The sequence below is a fragment of the Bos mutus genome, chromosome 11 (assembly GCF_027580195.1).
Source record: "Bos mutus isolate GX-2022 chromosome 11, NWIPB_WYAK_1.1, whole genome shotgun sequence".
In the NCBI taxonomy this organism is placed as follows: Eukaryota; Metazoa; Chordata; class Mammalia; order Artiodactyla; family Bovidae; genus Bos; species Bos mutus.
The window spans coordinates 8,375,517-8,394,085 of NC_091627.1; the positions used below are offsets into that span (position 1 = coordinate 8,375,517).

Consider the following 18,569-nt stretch of genomic DNA (forward strand, 5'->3'; position numbering starts at 1 on the left):
TTCAGTTTTATTCCTTTTTCTTTGCTTCCATCAGGGTTGATTCACAGGGCGTGGACGCCCCAGCCTTGAGTCCCCAGCCCCTCCCCCTCTGGTTCCTTGTCGGGGCCCCTCTCAACCCACTTCAGCTGGCGCCCCTCTCCTTGCTCCAGTGGAAAATCCCCCTCACACAGGGTGTGCTGGGCATGGGCTGTGCCAAGCGGGGGGACGCTGGGTGATGGAGGTGGGGTCCTGGTTCTCAGGGGCTCATGGTCAGGCAGAGCTGGGCCCTGGCCTGGCTTCCCCTGTATCCTTGCTGTGTGACCTTGGTCCTGAGCCCCTTAGCTCTGAGCATGTTTTCTGTTCCAAACCGTCACGGGGGACAGGGCTGGAGCAGGCAGCATGGTCATGGGCTGGGGGTAGGGGTAGGGGCTCCCCGGGCAGGGAGGGCAGAACACATCAGCTGGCTGGGTGGGCAGTGAATTGGCCTTCTTGGCGCGAGATGCTCTGAGGGTCTGGACAGAGCACTGGGAATGAAGGGGGGTCATGGTCAAGGGTGCCTCCCTGGAGGTGAGACCTGCAGGATGTCCCACCATGCAGCCCTGGACAGGTCACAACCTTCCCTCCCCGAGCCCGTTTCCAAATCTGAATTAGGCTCAGTGCTCCTCCCTCTACCCCCCAACCAAGGTTAGGACAAGAACACACCGAGCCAGGGGTGTGAGTGGTCAGTACCACAGCCTGTGGAACCACAGACCAGAGCAGCCTTGGCAGGGTGCTTTGGGAATGCCTCAGAATCCCCCAGAATCCCCCGGGAGAACTATCTTCCCTCTTCTGTTCTCTTTCACGCCTTGACCTCATCACGGAGAGCGTCTCCCTTGGTGCTCACTTGTCCCTAACACCTGTCCCAAGCCCAGCTGGCTCCTTTTAAAGCCAAGACAGTCTCCAGCAGGGCACCCCCGGCTGGGACGGAATCCTGGGTGGGGTGAGGGTCACCCGCGTGTGTGTCCCCTTCTATTTATGGCACGTGTGGCTGGTTTTCCATTTACAGTCATTATTTAAACTTTCCTTTAAAATAAACATATTTAAGTTATAAAAAGTGAGTCTATTGAAAGAACATGAAATCGGTAGATAATAGTATAGGAGAGATAGGTTCTAGAAGGCCTGCACCATGAGGCCCTGGATGGGGTACAGATTGGTCTTCTGCGGCTGGTTAGTCTGTGAGCCATGCCAACCAGGGCACACAAAGGACTCCCTACTCGTTCTGTGACCTCTAACCTCGGGGTCTCCTTGTTGCATCTGTCAAAAGGAAAGTGAAAGTGTAGTCATTCAGTCAGGTCCGACTCTCTGAGACACCATGGACTGTAGCCTGCCAGACTTCTCTGTCCATGGAATTCTGCAGGCAAGAATACTGGAATGGGTTGTCATTCCCTTCTGCAGGGGATCTTCCTGACTCAGGGATTGAACCCAGGTCTCCTTCATTGCAGGCAGATTCTTTACTGTCTGAGCATCTGTCAAACTGGGATAAAACACACACAGGCGTGCACGCACCTCCTCTGTTGAGGTTGTCATGATCAGTGTGAGGGTAAGTGGAAAAACACGCCCCAAATGATACAAAGCTAAGAGGAATCTACCTGACAAAATCATCTTCGTTACCTTTATTTTTTAAGTACAGCTTCATTAATTCAGATATGTCTTTAGTTTATGAAAACCTAAGCTGACCCCAACTATTCACCATGGAATCACTTTATTGATAAAAAACAAAACAAAAAACCCTTGAGAATTTGAAAAAAAAACCATAAACTTTTTAACAGCTCCACCCATCCTTGCCACCACAAACCTCCCTGTGAGGGTTTCCTTCGTTCACGTTTGTTCATTCTACTTTCCAGAGCAACTGCTATGCTCGGAAGACGGGGTCACAAACCCCCTGGTCCATGTGCAGTGGCTCTAGGAACAAGGGCGGCCATATTCACAAAATTCCACCCGAGCTACTCCACCCAGACCAGAGGGGGCCCGGGTGGCGGGAGTTTCCTTGAGCTGGAGCTCTGGAGTGGGGCCTTGAAGGAAACCAGGAGTATGTTTCATTAGGAAGGGCAGAGGGGACAGCTCTGCAGAGCCTCAGAGGTGGAGACGGCCCATTGAGTGTGGGGAGGGCTGAAACCTTAGAGGGACAGAAGTACATAATTTGATTCATATATATTCTATTTAATTAATATATTTTAATAGTTATGTATTTGCTGTGTTGGGTCTTAGATGTGGCACGCAGGATCTCCGTTGCAGCATGTGGGACCTTAGTTCTCTGACCGGGGACTGAACCTGTGTCCCTTGCGTTATAAGGCGGGTTCTTAACCACTGGACCACGAGGGAAGTCCCAGAGCTTAACTTTTTAATGAACATTTTCAAGCAAACTGAAAACTGGAGGAAATAATGTGATGAACCTCCATACATCCATCACCAACATTTAGTAATTGGTGCTATTTTTCCATACCTCATTGTTTTACTTTTGCCAAACCACTTTTAAGTAAATTACAGATATGAAAACATTTCACCCCTAAAGTCTGGCTTCAGTATGACTTTACAATAAGGACCCTTTCCTATATAACCACAACTCATCGGTCCAAGAACACTGGGTTAACAGTAACACTGTGATAGATAATAATCAGACTACATGCACTTTTCCCCAATGGTCCCCAAAACATGTCTGTGGTCAAACCAGGATGCAACCCAGGACCACACACCGCATTTGGTTGTGATTCCATGAAACCTCTTTTAACCTCGAAGGCCTTCCTGCTCTCTGACACTGACTGTGAAGGGACTGGTTGTCCTACAGAAAATTCCTTTTTCCAGATTCTTCTGTCACTTTCTCGTGGTGGTGTTTCACCCGCTACCCCACCCCTTGAACTTCTTGTAAACTGGAAGTTAGCTGTAGAGGCTTCGTAGATTTAAGAGAAGTCTTTGGGGCAGGAATACCTAATAGACTAAACTCACGAAGGTTTGTTTGTTTGTTGGCCACACTGCGAAGCATGTGGGATGTTAGTTCCTCAACCAGGGATTGAACCCGTGCTCCCTGCTTTGAGAGCGTGGAGTCTTAACCACTGGGGGAAGTCCCAGGAAGAGTTTTTAAACCAGGAAGGACAGTGAGTCCTGCAGCGCTTCCAGTTGTAACCTGCACACGCATCTCCCTGGGGTCTTAGAAAAGCTGACTCTGCTTCAGCAGGTCTGCTTTGGGCAGGAGGCCCCAGCTGCTGGTCTACAGCCCCCTACTTTGGGGAGCTCAGAGAGGAGCTGCCCTGTGGAGGTGGGAGCCCAGGGAAGGCGTGGGAAGAGGGGGCATCTCTAGAGTCAGTGTGTGCTCAGCGCCTAGTGGCGGGCTGAGAGGGCAGCGTGATGGCCAATCTGAGACTGTAGAAACGGTCACTCTTCAGGTCTCTGGGGACCCTCCCAAGGTGCAGGAACATTTTAACCATGCAGCCTCTCTGTAACCTCAGGGTCTCAGAGAGGAAGCGCTCTCAGGTAGGGAGGTATCCTCAGATGCCCCCGCCCCTGTGGACTGCGCCCCTAAGTCTTGGCTTCGGGGGCCCTGAGGGCCTGGCCGGAGGCACTGAAGTGGGAGAGGAAGGAAGCAGGGAGCGGAGGAGGCCAAGGCTGTCGCCTCCCAGCCGAGAGAGGGGCCTCGAGTAAACAGGAAGGCCTGGCGGCTCCACGGTGGGGGGGCTTCAGAGGGGGGTGCAGAGACCCACTGGACATGCGCAGCTGGCCAACACAGGGCTTCCTCTTTGGCAAGCAGACCCAGAGAGGTTGTGCGACTTGCCCCAGATCACACAGCAGGGCAGGGGCACCCTCACCTTGCTCTATAGCTTCTGCCCCTTCTGGGGGTTGTGGTGAAGGGTCTCCCGCCTCTGTTGCCCACCATGGTTCATGGGGTGTTGGAGAGTCTCATCTCTTCTTGGACCTCAGTTTCCCTTTCTATGAACTTGGAGTCCCTACAACACAGAGGTGCTAGAATCCCAGCCCAGTAGAATCCTTCTGCCTCTTAGATTGTCGTCACGGGCATGGTCATCTAGACCTTGGGCCTGGTCAGGTTTTATCAAGAAGGTCAGCATCACCCAGGAGGCAGCATGTACCAGGACCATTTCCCGGGGAAAGAGAGGGAGATATAGATTCCACTATTTTAGAATAGAGTCTGGCAGGACCTCTGAACCTGGTCACCTCCCTCTACCCTTGGGAGTCATTTGCCCTCTTCAGAGAACCCCCCATCCCCGGGTTCAGAATGCCCCCAACACACACACCCTGGAAACCCAGAATCACAGCCCATGAGACCCCAGGTTGTGTAGCCCGGGGGTTAAGTTTGTTCATTTATTACACGAACACTTAATGAACACCTGTCATGGGCTAGGCGCTATTCTAAGCGATGGGGATTTAGCAGCAAAGCTTAGGCCCTTACCCTTATGAAACTCTTGTTCTAAAGAGGGAAACAGACCAAATAAACAGTATATGATATGTCAGAGGGTTTCCCAGGTGGCACTAGTGGTACAGAACCCGCCGGCCAATGCGGGAGACATAAGAGATGTGGGTTTGATCCCTTGGAGGAGGGCATGGAAACCCACTCCAGTATTCCTGTCTGGAGAATCCTATGGACAGAGGAGCCTGTCAGGCTACAGTCCGCAGGGCTGCAAAGAATTGGACACAACTGAAGCAACTTAGCACACACACAATATTGTCCGAGGTTGATATGTGCCCAGGGGGCCAATTGCTGGTGTGGGGAGAGAGAGGGCTGCTTAAAGTGTAATGGGACAAGCCCTAGAGCCCGTGCTCCACGATAAGAGAAACCACTGCAATGAGAAGCCCACACACCACAGCTGGAGTGTAGCCCTCTCTCTCCGCAACTGGATGCAGCAACGAAGACCCAGCACAACCAAAAGCAAATAAATAAATAAAACTATTTTCAAAAATGCGATGGGAAGCCTTCATTGACCATGTGACATTTGATCGGCAACTTAAAGCATGAGGAGCAAGCCCAGTGGTTATCTAGGGGGACAGAGTTTCAGGGACAGAGCATGGCAGGTGCAAAGGCCCTGAGGTGGGCACGTGCTTGGTGCATTCCAGGAACAGCGAGGAGGCCAGCTGGGGTGGATTGAGTGAATGGGGGAAGAGCAGAAGTCAGAGAGGGGCAGGGGAGCCTCAGGGGCCATTTGAGGGGCTCTGCCTTTCACACTGAGCGAGATGGTTATCTGCAGAGGGCACTGAGCGGAGGAGGGATGGAACCTGACTTTGTTTTAACAGATTCTCCTTACAGTGTGCAGAGTGGGCTGGGAGCACGGGTGGGAGTAAGGAGGGCCAGTGACTGTTATATTCCATGAGGTGCTTGTGGTGGCCAGGGCGGTAGCTGTGGTGTGGTGGGAGCCCCACAGACAGTGGAAATTTATCTGGGGAGGAGGAGCCGAAGGATGTGCTTATAGGTTGGATGAATGATGTAGCAGAGTCAAGGTCATCCTTAAGTCTTGAGCAATGAGAGGAGGGAGCTGTCATGGTCTGAGACGGGGAGACGAAGGCAGGAATAGTTGGCAGAGAATGAATAGAGCCCAGTTTTGGACTCATGAAGTCTGAGGCGCTTATCAGGGGCCTGGAGCCTGAGGGAAGAGTTCTGGCTGGAGACACAAAGCTGGGAGCTGCCAATGTATGGATGGTCTTTAAAGCTATCTGGATGAGGGCACCCAGAACAGTCCTTCCCAAACTGGAATGTGCACGTGAATATCCTGTGGATATCGATTAAACGCAGCTTCTGATTCAGCAGGTCTGGGGCAGAGCCTGAGAGAAGCTCCCAGGAGACGCTAAGACTACATTTTGAGTGGCGAGCATCTGGGGCATTATATTCTATGCCCAAGACCCACAGTGGGCAATGATATCAATAGGGTGTCTAGTGATCAGTATTTGAAAGAAAATGGAACAGGGTGAATGCTCATCCTAAGGGTATATATATATATATATAGGTTCACAAAATGTTCGTTTTAATTATTGGAGTCTGAGTCCCTGGGTTTGTTCTGGGACATGACATCATGGTCACAAAGACTTCAGAAAATCGGACTTGAGAGTGAGAATAAACAGAGAAGGGAAGAGACCCAGGGTCCAAGTAAGGAAGGATGGGGAGGTACCAGAGAAGAGGCAGATAAGGCAACCAGGGAGGTGGGAGGAAAACCAGGATGGAATGTTCTGGAAGTCAAGGGAGGAAGGACAGGCCCAGATTAGAATTAGCCTCTAGCCCCTCCTCCTCAGCCCTGTTGTCCTGCGCACTTGAGCCTCAGTTTCCTCCACTGCAAAATGGAGATGCAACACTCTCAGCCCGTTAAAGTGGCCGGGAGGTGGCACTTGGCACAGGGCAAGCGTGTGAATGGTGGTGGGGTGCTTCTGATTGTTCTCCTGGGCTTTGGGTTCCTCCTGGCTAGCAGACTGCCCTCCCACTGCACAGAGGTAAAAGCTGAGACACAGAACATTTTTTTAAATTAATTCTTATTGGAGTACAGTCGCTTTACAATGTTGTGTTAGTTTCCGCTGTACAGCAGAGTGAATCAGCTATGCATCTACATACAGCCCCTCTTTTCTGAATTTCCTCCCCATTTAGGTCACCAGGAGCACCAAGCAGAGTCCCCCGAGTTATACGTAGATTCTCCTCAGTTATCACAAGACGTGGAGGTCTTGCCTGAAGCCTGGACACCCTGACTCCCAGGCCAGTGCCGTCTTTCCCCGCACCCACGCTCTCCCTTGCCTGTGTGGGTCTGGTCCTGCTGTTTTCAACTGTTCCTGGCTCCAGGCCGGTGCTGGAGACAGCCCGCCGCCTGGTGGGGGTGTCCCTGGGGGCCGTCTGAAATTCCTCTGGTGGCCCGCGGCCAGGGTAGACGTGCTCCATCCGCTCCTGCAGCCCCGGTCTTCCCGGCCAGCGGGGGAGAGGAAGGGGCACCTGCCCGCGGCGGGGGCCCAGCCCGGACGCCTGGCCATTGGCCGCTTGTCTCTTTGGCGTGTGGCTAGGCGGCACCTGAAAACGTCTGTATCAGTCAGGGCCCCAGCAGGAAACAGACGGCACGCTCCAGTGGGACAATTGGAGGAGTGGAGTGAAGGGTCTGTTGACACAGGTGTGGGCAGGGTGTAGGAAAGTCACGAGGGACAGTGCCGAAGCCCGGGGCTGGCAGTGGCCATGACCCGTGACTACCCTCAGCCTGAAGGGCTGGGTGGAGAGGGCCAGGTCAGGGCTGTGGCCTCTGGAGCAGAGAGGCCACCAATCTGCAGTGACCCTGTGGGGAAGGAGCCAGAAGAATGAATCCTCTGGCTCCTTCCTCTCTGAGCTGTGCAGGGATGGGGTTGGGGGTGGGTAGCGGGGCCGGAGGAGGCAGATGTGTCCGCTGGAATGGGGTGTGCATCTGGGGGGCAAACAGGAGACCACTAACCCAAGGCTGCTCCCCGCCTGCGGGTCGGTGTCACAGTGACTGTGAAACTCCCTGGGGATGGGCAGCCCAGCCCGGGGACTGGCCTCTGCCACTGGGGACAGGAGCAAAGGCCTACCTCTCTGTGTCTCAGTTGCCCTATGCGTCCCCCGGCTCCGCTCCTGCCTTACATTCTGCGGAACTTCATGCTTTTAATCAATGAATCTTAAGGACCAGAAGGTCCTCCTGGGCTCTGTGCTGGGGAAACAGTGGAGCAGAGACATCCAAGTCCCTGCCCTTGAGGGGCTTCTAGTCGAGCAGAGAGACTCACACAGCATGAGACTGGCTGAGGGCTGGGGGCGTCAGGGTGCTATGGGAGCTTTGGGGTGAGCCCCCTCTCCAGCCCTGGGTGCCTCTTCCTCCCTCCACCGGGCCCCTGGGCTCAGGACTCCAGGCCCTCCTTAGGTTTTTCTCTTCCTGGAAGTCACCCTCAAGCATGTCCTGGGTCCACCTAGGCCTATCCCACTTTCTAGAGAAACCCAGTGGGTCCTGCTTACCGTGTGAGAGGGGATGAATTAGCAGCATAAGGGTGGATGGGAGGGCGGTGTTTTCTTTTTTTTTTTAATATTTATTTATTTCACTGCATGGGGTCTTAGTTGCAGCACATAGGATCTAGCTCCCTGACCATGGATCAAACCCAGGCCCTCTGCATTGGGAACTTGGAGTCATAGCCACTGGGCCACCAGGAAAGTTCCTGGGAGGGAGGTTTGAGAGGAGCCTCCCGTGGGGTCCCCGTTATGGCCTCAGATGCCCCAACACCCATTCTGGATAACAATCCCCCTCACCTAGGGCCATCTGTCCTCTCCAAGCTCAGATGGGAGCAGACGGGAAGGAGCAGAGCTTGGAGCCAGGCAGCCCTGGGGTCTCCAGCTGGGGTCACTCAAACCTCAGGGAGCCTCAGCTTCCTCCTGTGTTTCTGGCGTGACTGAGGGGATCCAGAGCTGACAGAGGAAGGCCTAGGGTGGGGCCTGAGAGAGGAAGAGTTCAGCTCTGGGGGGACTGGAGTAACTAACTGTCGCTGGGGCATGGACTCTGCCTGGGGGAACCTCACAGGCACCCAACCTTCCCCCAATGGAGCCACCTTGTGCCTGGTGATACCCACCTCCCCATCCCTGAGGCTGCAGGAAAAGGCCGAGAAACAGTCACTCTCAGGGGTCTCCCTCTGCTCTGTCACAGCCTTCCTGGCCTTGCTGGACTGGGATGGGTCTCTGGTGACCCGAGACCCGAGCCTGGCCGGGCACGGAAAGCGCAGCCGCAGGGCTGGGCGAGCAAACCTTCCCCCACCTCCACCCAAGGAGCCACACCCGCCCTTCCTGCCCTGGGGGTCAGCTCCTGCAGACACAAACACGCTCCACTCGGCCCCCGCTTTGTCCGGAGGCAGCCAGGGCTCCCACCTTCTCCTTCTTCCCTGGGCCTTGGTTTCTCCATCTGTGACCAGGACAAGTGTAAAGAGGAAAGCCCCTGGCTCTGTCCCCACTGTGGGATGGAAATTCATCTTCTCCAAGCCCACTCTGCCAGCACCCTCTCTCCAGAACCCTCTGTGACTCCCGAGGCCTTCAGGATAAAGTCCTGGCATTCAAGGCCCCCCACTCCCTGGGACTTCCCTAGTGGTCTGGTGGTTAAGACTGTGCTCTCAATGCAGGAGTCCCGGGTTCGATCCCTGGTCAGAGAACTAGATTCTCACATGCTGAAACTAAAAATCTCTCAAGCTGTAACTTGAAGATCCTTGCTGTAACAAAGACTGAAGTTCAGCATACTGCAACTGAGACCCAGTGCAGATAAATTAAAGTAAAAACTGCCCCACTCCCAGAGCAAGGCCAGAGTCTGCCTCTCTAGGTCTCTTGTCCCCACCACACCCTTGCTTGACCTGCGGCCGTCAGGCCACTTCGTGCCTTTGTGTCTTTGCTCAGGCTGGTGCCCAGCCTGACATGCCCTCCTCACCCCCTTTTCTACCCCCTCACCCCAACTCGCCCAGACTTCCACAGGCCAGACCTAAACGTTCCCTCCTCCAGGCAGCTCCGGCTTCCTCCTCTGAGCCTCCTGGGGCTGATCCTAAAGTGCTACCCATGACTAGCATCAAGGCGGACATGTAGTTGGTGCTAACTGTTTGCAAATGAAAAAGGAACAGTTCTGGGACTGTCTCCCAGGCTCAGGGAGTGTGATGGGCAAGCCCTTTCTGAGTGCCGGGCCCAGAGCTCCGTGCTAGGGCACCTGGACCCACGGAAATCTCGCAACCGCCTGGCGAGGAAGGCATTGTTGTACCTGCTTTATTTCCAGGGCGACTGTGTGGCAGTGGGCTTGTCCCCGGTCCTCTCTGGGCCCTGAGATCTCAGCCCCAGCTGCTGCACTGTGCCAATTTTGAAGCGTTGCTCCCCTATCCTGGGCCTCAGGCTCCCTGCTTACAAAACAAGGGAACGCCAGCCCAGTGTCACACTTAGGGAAACCAATGTTAGTGCCCGACGAGACCTGTTCAAACTCCAGCTCCACCATCTTCTTGGGTCAGTGATCACATCTCATCAAGCCTCTGTCCCCTCATCTACAAAACGGGGACAGTGAGTTCACGGAGCTGAGTTCCCCATGAAGTTCCAGGCCTTGGCCAGGCCTGGCCCCTGATGGTACCCCTTGGTGGGCTGTTAGGATGATTCTTTTCATCTGCCCCCCGGGCTTGCCAGATGCACCCCACTAGCCAGCCGTTGGAGAGGGTGGGATGGGAGGGTGGGGCATGTGGGGAAACGAACCTGGAGCCTGGGTCCTCCCACCCCACTGCCCCCCCCACACACACACAAACACCCCCGCCCCAGGGCCCCCCACCCAGCGACAAAGCCCGTGGCACTTCCTCTCCCCGCCTGGCAGGCCGCCTGGCCCGGCCCCTTCTCTAAGGAAGCGCATTTCCTGCCTCCCCGGGCCAGGCTGGATGAGCCGGAGCTCCCCATAGCTGACGGTCAGACCCCAGCCTCCATCTGTATCCACAGGCCAGGACTGCAGTCGCCACTGCCACCGTCCACAGAAGCCCTGCAGCCTCTCACCGCTTAAGGCTGGCCCAGCAACCCCCTGGCCTGGCCCCACGCTCCCGTGCCCGCTTCTCCTGACCCCTCGGCCGCCACCTCAGAAGGCTGGAGCAGGGACGCCGTCGCTCCAGCTGCCTGCTGCCCTTGGGTCCCTGCGAGAGCCCACGCCGGCCCCCGCACCCGTCCGCAGCCCTGCCCTTGGACACCGGATAAGGCCCCGCACGCAGACCCCCGGAAGGACAGCATGGACCGCGGCGTGCTCTGCCAGGCCATGGCCCTGCTGCTGGTCGTGTGCAGCCTCGGCCCCACAAGTAGGTGTCCAGGGACCCGGGGAGGGGGTGACTGGGCCCCCAGGGCACAGACCAGGCCCCGAGTGTTCCCGGCCTCCTCCCTCTGTCCCAATTCGCGCCCAGTGGAGCTGTCCTGGGGTCGGGGGGGTTCTGGACCACCTGAGACAGATGTCACAGGGTGACCAAACGTCCTGGTTTGGCAGGATGAAGAACTTTCCATCCTAAATGACTCGGGCAAACAGTGATGAGTTATTTACCTTAGCTCTGGCCTCCAGCTACGTCCAGTTTCTCCCCAGGAAGCCCAGGTCCTAGAGTGCTGTGCAGCCCCTGGCGAGTCCCCTACCCTCTCTGGGCCTTAAGTTCCTCATCTGAGGCATGGGTGGGATGGGAGGGTGCACGGTCTCAGAGTCAGAACCTGGGCTCTGGGTTCAGATCTCCTGTTGTGTTTCCTCGTGGTGTGATATTGGGGGACTGCCTTCGGGCCGCTGAGGCGAGTAGAGGGTGATAAGAGAAGCCCCCTCGGGGAAAGTCAGTGGCAAGCTGGTTTCTGTTTGTTGTGGTTTTATGATTACATTCCTCCTCCTTCACCTTCCCCGGGGCCTGTGAGCGGCTCCCAGAACCCTTCTGACTGGGTGCTCCCTCCGCTTATACCCAAGAAGTGTGCAGAATAGGGGCACAGCCCAGACTAGGGGTTCAGCCCGGGGGCTTCTCCAGGTGGTCATGGCCTCTGCGACCTTTTGAAATGACCAGACGAGAGTTAGCGAGGAGTCGGGGACCCCGGCCCCTCATGCCACTCTCCTTGGGCCTCTCTGTGCCCTGCCCCTCATTTATTTGAAGCCCCCAGAAAGCCCTGTGGACACCCCCTCACCTCGGGCACATCCAGGACCTCCTTAAGGGGTAGGGGAGGGGGGTGAGAATGGGAACAGAAGCAATGATGATCACCCCCTCCCTGCCCTACCCTGTCGTTATTGTTATTTAGTCACTCAGTCGTATCTGACTCTTTGCGACCACGTGGACTATAGCCTGCCAGGCTCTTCTGTCCACGGGATTTCTCCAGGCAAGCATACTGGAGTGGGTTGCCATTTCCTTCTCCAGGGGATCTTCCCTAGTCAGGGATCGAACCTGCGTCTCTCTCTGTCTCTTGCTTTGCAGGCAGGTTCTTTATCACTGAGCCATCAGGGAAGCCCCTAACTCCAGCCAAGGCATTTTAAGGTCCCTAATCCTGGGTCTCTAAGCTCTTCCCACTGCCTCACTGACAATACAGGAAACCGAGTCTAAGACATTAAGTGATCCAGCAGGGTTTCGCCCCAGGCCTGTGGCTCCTTTGAGCCACAGGATCACTTGGTCCTGATCAGGGAGTGATATGGCAGCTGCTCTCCATAAGCTCCCAATTATCTTCCAAGACGGCTGTCTCTATCACCCCATTTTACAGGAGGGGAAGTGGAGGTTCTGACCTGCTGAGTTCACACAGTTCCGACAGAAGCTGTACCTGAACTCCACGATAGGCCCCCGGCCATCTTGCCTTTCTCCAGCCTCCCCCACTTTCTAGTTTGATAACACTCTCTTCCTCTAGGTCATCAGAGAAAGACCCTCGCAGCTCTTTAGGGTCGGGTTTTATAGGATGGAAGGCAGTGGTGTGCTGGCAAAGAGTCAACAGTGGGTTGGGAGAGGTGGGTGAGGGCAGGGGGGGTTAATGTTTGTTAATATTCATGGTGTCAATGTTCCCACCCAGCTGATTTCAAGCTATCAACTCAGCAGACTTGGAGTTGGGGCGGCTGCACCATAATAAAGCTTTATCTACTATTTCCACCACCCAGATATGACAGACATAGATAACCTCAAGAACACAGATAATATAAGCGGAATAAAATAATTAGGGGTTTATGACTTTCAATACAATAGTGTACATTTGATATATATTGCACATAAAATATGTGATTTATTTAATTATAAGCTTATAAAATTTAATTTTTAATTATGGCTGTGTTTAAGAGCCAGTTGGAAAAACTCCTGATAACGTATTAATCTGCTCCTGCTGGAAGGTGCTGGCACACCAGCTGTCAAAATAGGATCAAAACAGGTCCCCAGATGGATCCAGCCTTCTGGGAACACAACTTGGCAGAACCTTTCAAAGGGCACCCCTTGAGCATAGGGCTCAAGGGCATTCCAAACCCATCCGACCCAGCTCAGTTACTGGCTGGTAAACTGAGGCCCATGGAGGGCAGATGGGGACCAGGACCAGGACCAGGATGTGGAAGCCAGATCTCCACGCCAGGGGAGGGGGTGTGGGTGCTAGTGACCCAGGCATCCTCATTCAAGCTGAGGGGGGTCAAAATTGGACCAAAACAGGTCCCCAGATGAATCCAGCCTTCTGGGAACACAACTTGGCAGAATCTTTCAAAACCCTAACTTATGTAACATCCTTGCCTTCAGAAGTCAGCCCCAAGGCCTTACTTGCCCAACTCAGTAAGGATGTATGGTCCGTAGGTGCCTGTAACAAAAGCCAGGCAGTGTCCACCAGCCTGGGCTCCATGACATGGCTGACTATGTACTGGAATCTCACATAGCGGTTACCAAGAAAAAGCTATTCCCAGATCTACACTGTTGTGGACATCTGTCTGGGACACACTGTCAGATGCTCGTACAGTACTGACTCCAGTTCTATAAGAATAAAATAGCAGTAACACACACTCTGAGCTTCCCAAGTGGCTCAGCCAGTAAAAGAAACTGCCGGCCAAATGCAGGAGACAGCAGACTTGGGTTTGATCCCTGGGTTGGGAATATCCCCTGGAGAAGGAAATGGCAACCCACTCCAGTATTCTTGCCTGGAGAATCCCATGGACAAAGGAGCCTGGAGGGCTACAGTCCAGGGGGTTGCAGAGTCAGACACGATTGAGCACATATGCAATGTACCATATGCACAAAGAAAACCCCAATGTCACTGCTCTTTAGCACCAGGTTCTTCTAGAGGATCTTCACTTTCTAAAACATCCTTTCCTGTCATGTTGGAATTTCTTTTAAGAGCAAATATGTAGATTTTTTTTAAAGCAATTTAACCATATAGTCACTAGAGTCTGCTCCTCAAAGAAAACAGATAAGAATGGGGGAAATGACCTCCCAGCTCCTTCTATTAATTTGGGCCTTGTTAGCATGCTGGTGTCTTTCTTACTGGCTATTGTCTAGCATTTTTCAATGCAAGTGGATCAAACTTGGAAATCTTACGTACACTTTTTATGTCCCAGAAGTTTTCTATGTTGTCATGTGGACTCCATGATCATGCCATTGTGGTTCTAGAATATTCTCTCCCTTAAACGTGCCATCTCATCATTTCCCTAATGAATCCTTTGTTGTTGAATACTTAGGTGGTTTCCCCTTGGGACCAGTTATAAATACCACTTCCAAGCACGTTTTTGGTACATGCATCTTTTCCTGTATTTTGGAGTATTTCACTTGGATAGAGTCCCAGAAGTGGAGGTGCTGGGGTTCGTGGCCCATGCGGGGTGGCTGGAATCAAAGAGTGTTTCCTAAGTGTGGGTAAGGGCTTGCTGAAAGACAGGGTAGAGGTGTGACTTGGCATCCCCTGAGCTGCTGGCCACCTGCGTGAGGGTCTCCCCAGCCCTGACCCCTGAGAAGGGGCTAGGGATGCAGGACACAGCCTACAGATATCCATCCCTAGAGTCTGCATTCGGGGCAGCTTCTCGTTTGCCAGGAGGAAAGGTAGGTTGGAGCAGGAGCTGTGTGAACCAGGAGACAGGGGTTCCCTGGGACAGTGAGGGCAGGACCATTAATTAAGGTTCTCACTTCGGCCAGATAGTTGGTAACACTAAACCCCAGAGGGAGAGAAAGAATCTATCTCAATTTCTTATGGGCACCATTAGGTCAGTGCTGGACCCTTGGAGGACAAAGAGCCTAATGAGGAATCAGGGTGAGCGGGAGGGGCCGCCTCTTCTGTGTCTCCAGTGCATCAGGCAGCCCTTTGTCTCTATACCCAGATTATGGATGAGGAAATCAAGGCTCAGGACTAGTGACAGATCCAAGCTGTCTATTGAACTCAGCTTCTTTTCCTTGTACCATAGGTGGCCTGGGTGGCTGTGGGAGGCTTGGAATACTGATCGTTCTGGTTCTGGAGCCCCTTCTTCTAGCTCCAACCCCAGCTTTGGGGCATCAGCTCTGGAGGCTAAAGAGAACCCTCATCCAGGGCTAAACTGACTTTAATACTTGTGACAAAGGTGGAGATGAAGGCCAGACCACTGCTCTAGGCCTGTTATGTGTACTATCAGACTTAACCTGCACAAAAGCCCGATGAAGCAGGCTCTCCTATTAGCCCCAGTTCACAGCTGAGAATTCTAGGGCGCTGGCAGGTGAAGGAATTTGCCTGAGTAACACAGCTCAGAAATGAGTAACAGGAGCTCGAGCCTGGGACCTAACCATACACCATAGTGCCTTGGGGAAGACAGTGAGGTTCTCTGTTGCCAAATCATCTCACCCCACACATTAGGTTTCTTTCCTGCACCTATAGTGGGTCTCTCACCTAGAGCACAGCTGGATGGGTTCTGATGAGATTTTCCCCACAGGGTTTTGAAGGATGAATAGGAGTTGAAAAGCAGTGTTCAGGGAGAGGGCACAGAAAGGGCAAGGAACAAGGTATGTTTGATGAAAACGTTCACATCCCCCCTGATGGACATAAATAACTGACAGAGACTGCCAGTTCCTGAGCAGGAATCCTGCTTAGCACCATGCATGGGTCAATTTACCAATGTTTCCACCAACTCACTGAGGAAGGTATTTTGACTACAACCACTCCATTTTACAAATAATAGCACTGAGGCATGGAAAGGAAGCTGGAAAGAAGCAGAATCAGGATCTGAAACTTCAACATCTCTTGATCCCCGCACTTTATTTTTAAAAATTTTTTAATTGCAGCAGTGGGATCTTTAATTGTGGCATGGGAACTCTTAATTGCGGCAGGTGAGATCTAGTTCCCTGACCAGGGATCAAACCTGGGCCCCCTACACTGGGGGCTCAGAGTCTTAGCCGCTGGACCACCAGGGAAGTCCTGGATCCTGGTACTTTTTAACTCCACTCCAGGCTGTGGAGGGTGGCCTTAAGCCAGAGACATCAGCAGCCCAGGACAGACTGGGGAAAGGAGTGCTGAGGTCTTGCTGGTGGCCAGGCCCAGGGAGCAGTGGTTGGGCTGGACGCAGGGAAATCTTTGAGGCCGTGGTTGGATCCTGAAAGGAGCAAAGGGTGACTGGGTGACTGAAGAAGAGAAAAAGCAGAAAAGACCTCTGTCAAAGAGGACCTGCCCTGGTTTCATAGAATGATCACGGCCTCTGTGTCCAGAACACTTACTGCATACCAGGATCTGTACACGGGTTACCTCATGTAGCTAACACAGCCTGTGCAGTGGGTGCTGGGTGCTAGAGCTGGACGGTCTGGGTTCCAGTATGAACCCTGCCGCTTAACAGCTGGGTGCCCTCAGGCAAATTCTTGCTGTGGTTGTTCAGCTGCTCAGTCATGTCCAACTCTTTGCAACCCCAAGAACTGCAGCACGCCAGGCTTCCTTGTCCTTCACTATCTCCTGGAGTTTTCTCAAATTCACGTTCATTGAGTTGGTGATCCCATCCAACCATCTCGTCCTCTGTCAGCCTCTTCTCCTGTTCGCCCTCAATCTTTCCAGCATCAGGATCTTTTCCAAATTCTTGCCTCTCCCTACTCTTTGGTGTCCCCCTGTGTCAAATGGTCATAATAACAGTCCCCATCTTGTAGGATTGCTGCACGCATCAAATGAATGTACTCATGCAAAGCCTCTAAATAGTCCCTGATGCCCAGGAAACATGATGGCAGCTGTCTTGCAAAGGGGGAAGCTGAGGCTCAGAGAAGTTAGGCTCTTGCTCATGCTGACCAGCTGTCCAAGAGGCAGAGCTGGGATTTTGCTCATACCGTCCAGCTCCAGAGCTGGTTTTGCTGACCGTTACGCTCTTGGCCTCCCTAGGTGCTTGGGGTGGCCATTTGGAAAGCCCTGAGGTGGCTGTGCGCTCGTGGGTGGGGCAGGAGAGGGAGCAGACAGGGCTGGAGTGGTGGCTCCCCAGTGCTGGGTCTCTCACTCACCCGGTCACCCGGGCCCCCAGCGGCGCCTCCTCCAACCCAGGTCCCAGGAGTTTCCCTTGGTGCCAGGGGATTGTTTTCAGCTTTGTCTGGGCCCGCCTCCGGCTCCGGGAGACAGGCCCCGGGCGTCACACTCCCTCCTGTCTCCCCATTCTCGTCTGCGGGGTGGGGGCGGCCAGGACTCGAAAAGGCCCCAAAATAAATGGACCTCTTATCTGATCTCCCAGCCTGGCCTGTTATCTGATCATTACATAATGGCCAGGCCTGTGGCCTCTCCCGCTGACGGCATGGAGGAGGTGGCCCCAGGCGGCCCCAGCGATCTGGGAGGAACTGGGGTTCCTGGAAGTCTGGGGAGGGGGCAGGGAAAGTCTGAAGGAAGGAGGAAGGCGCTGGGCTAATCTGCAGACCAGACCCCAGACTGCGAGGGGAGAGGTAGGTCTGAACCCAGCCCGGTCAGCTGTGTGTGCTGTGTGACTCTGGACATCCTGCATCTCTGGACTGCAGTCTCCCATCTCTACAGGAGGACTAAGCAACAGCCAAGAAGCCTGTGCTCACTGACAGGGTCAGGGGGAATGTGGGGAGCACTGAGGGGCTTAGTGGGTCCCCAAGTAGTGGGGACAGCAGCAAAAGGTACCAGCCCTTGAGTCTAGATGAGCCTGAAACACCAGTGACCTCCCTCTCTGAGGCCCCGCGCCTGCAAGCTGTCCTGTCCCAGCACTTCACCACCCACCTGGGACCAACTGTTCTTTTCCAATGGCCAGAGTCAATCAAAGAATTAAAATCAGAAGAATGACCTCTGCTGTCCAGCGCTTAAGACTCTGTGCTTCCACCGTAGGAAGTGCAGGTTTGATCCCTGATTGGGGAGCTAAGACCCTACAGGCTGTGCGGTGGGGCCAAAAAGTAAAAACAGCAACAAACAGCCATACGCCTTGTCTCATGGAGTCCTCTCAGTCACCTGTATGGTTTTGTGGATTCTATTCTTAGTGTCCTTTTACCAGTGAGGACACCGAAGCCCAAAGTGAAGTAGTTCACCAAAGCCACATAGGCTAGTAAGCGTTGGGCCTCCTCAGACACAAACCCAGGTCAGCCTGGTTCCAGGGACCCTGGCTTTCAAATGCCCTATTCCACAGGCACTCTGGGGTCCCTGGCACACAGGACAGGGCCAGGGCGAGGACTTCTAAGCCAAACGTTCTTGTCCTGAACTTATCCTTCCCAAGTGGTTGCTGGCGGGTGGTGTGTGTGGGGGTGTGGGGCGGCCATCTTATGTCCTTCTCTGACCTCTGGGGGTCCTGAGCCAACCAGTGGAAAGTTGGGCAAAGAGACCGGGTTAAGCCAAAGCCAGACCAATAGCCCGGGATTCGGAAGAAGCCTCCCTCCCCCCATCCTCTGGGCTGGCGTCGGCTGGACGTGCGGCCAGGCCCTCCGCGCCCATCTTTGATCTCCAAGAAAACAGGAAGTGAGCGCGACAAGATGGAGACACAAACTTCCAAACAGTCTCCCCTTCTCTGTCCTCCTTCCCTCCTCCGGAGCCCCCCCCTTCCCCGGCACATTCCTTCAGACGAGGTGTAGGGGCCTCATTTCCTCTTCCTCCTCTGCTGGGTCGGGGTGAAATTCCATTCCCTTCCCTCAGGACCTGCGTTTCCGGGCAGCAGGCTCTGCGGCCTACTCCGGCCCTGCCCTCTGAACCTGGACTCGCTCTCTCCGCCGGGGCCAGG

At 54.1% G+C, this 18,569-nt stretch overlaps 1 protein-coding gene across 1 annotated transcript in view; it reads left to right on the top strand.

The window, feature by feature from the left end:
* Positions 1-10,334: 10,334 nt before the first annotated feature.
* Positions 10,335-18,569, top strand: part of ENG (endoglin) — a 31,972-nt gene continuing 23,737 nt past the window's right edge. The window contains 1 exon segment of the mRNA XM_005908446.3: positions 10,335-10,767. Within this exon segment, the coding sequence (XP_005908508.2) occupies positions 10,701-10,767 (67 nt within the window). The 5' untranslated portion in view covers positions 10,335-10,700.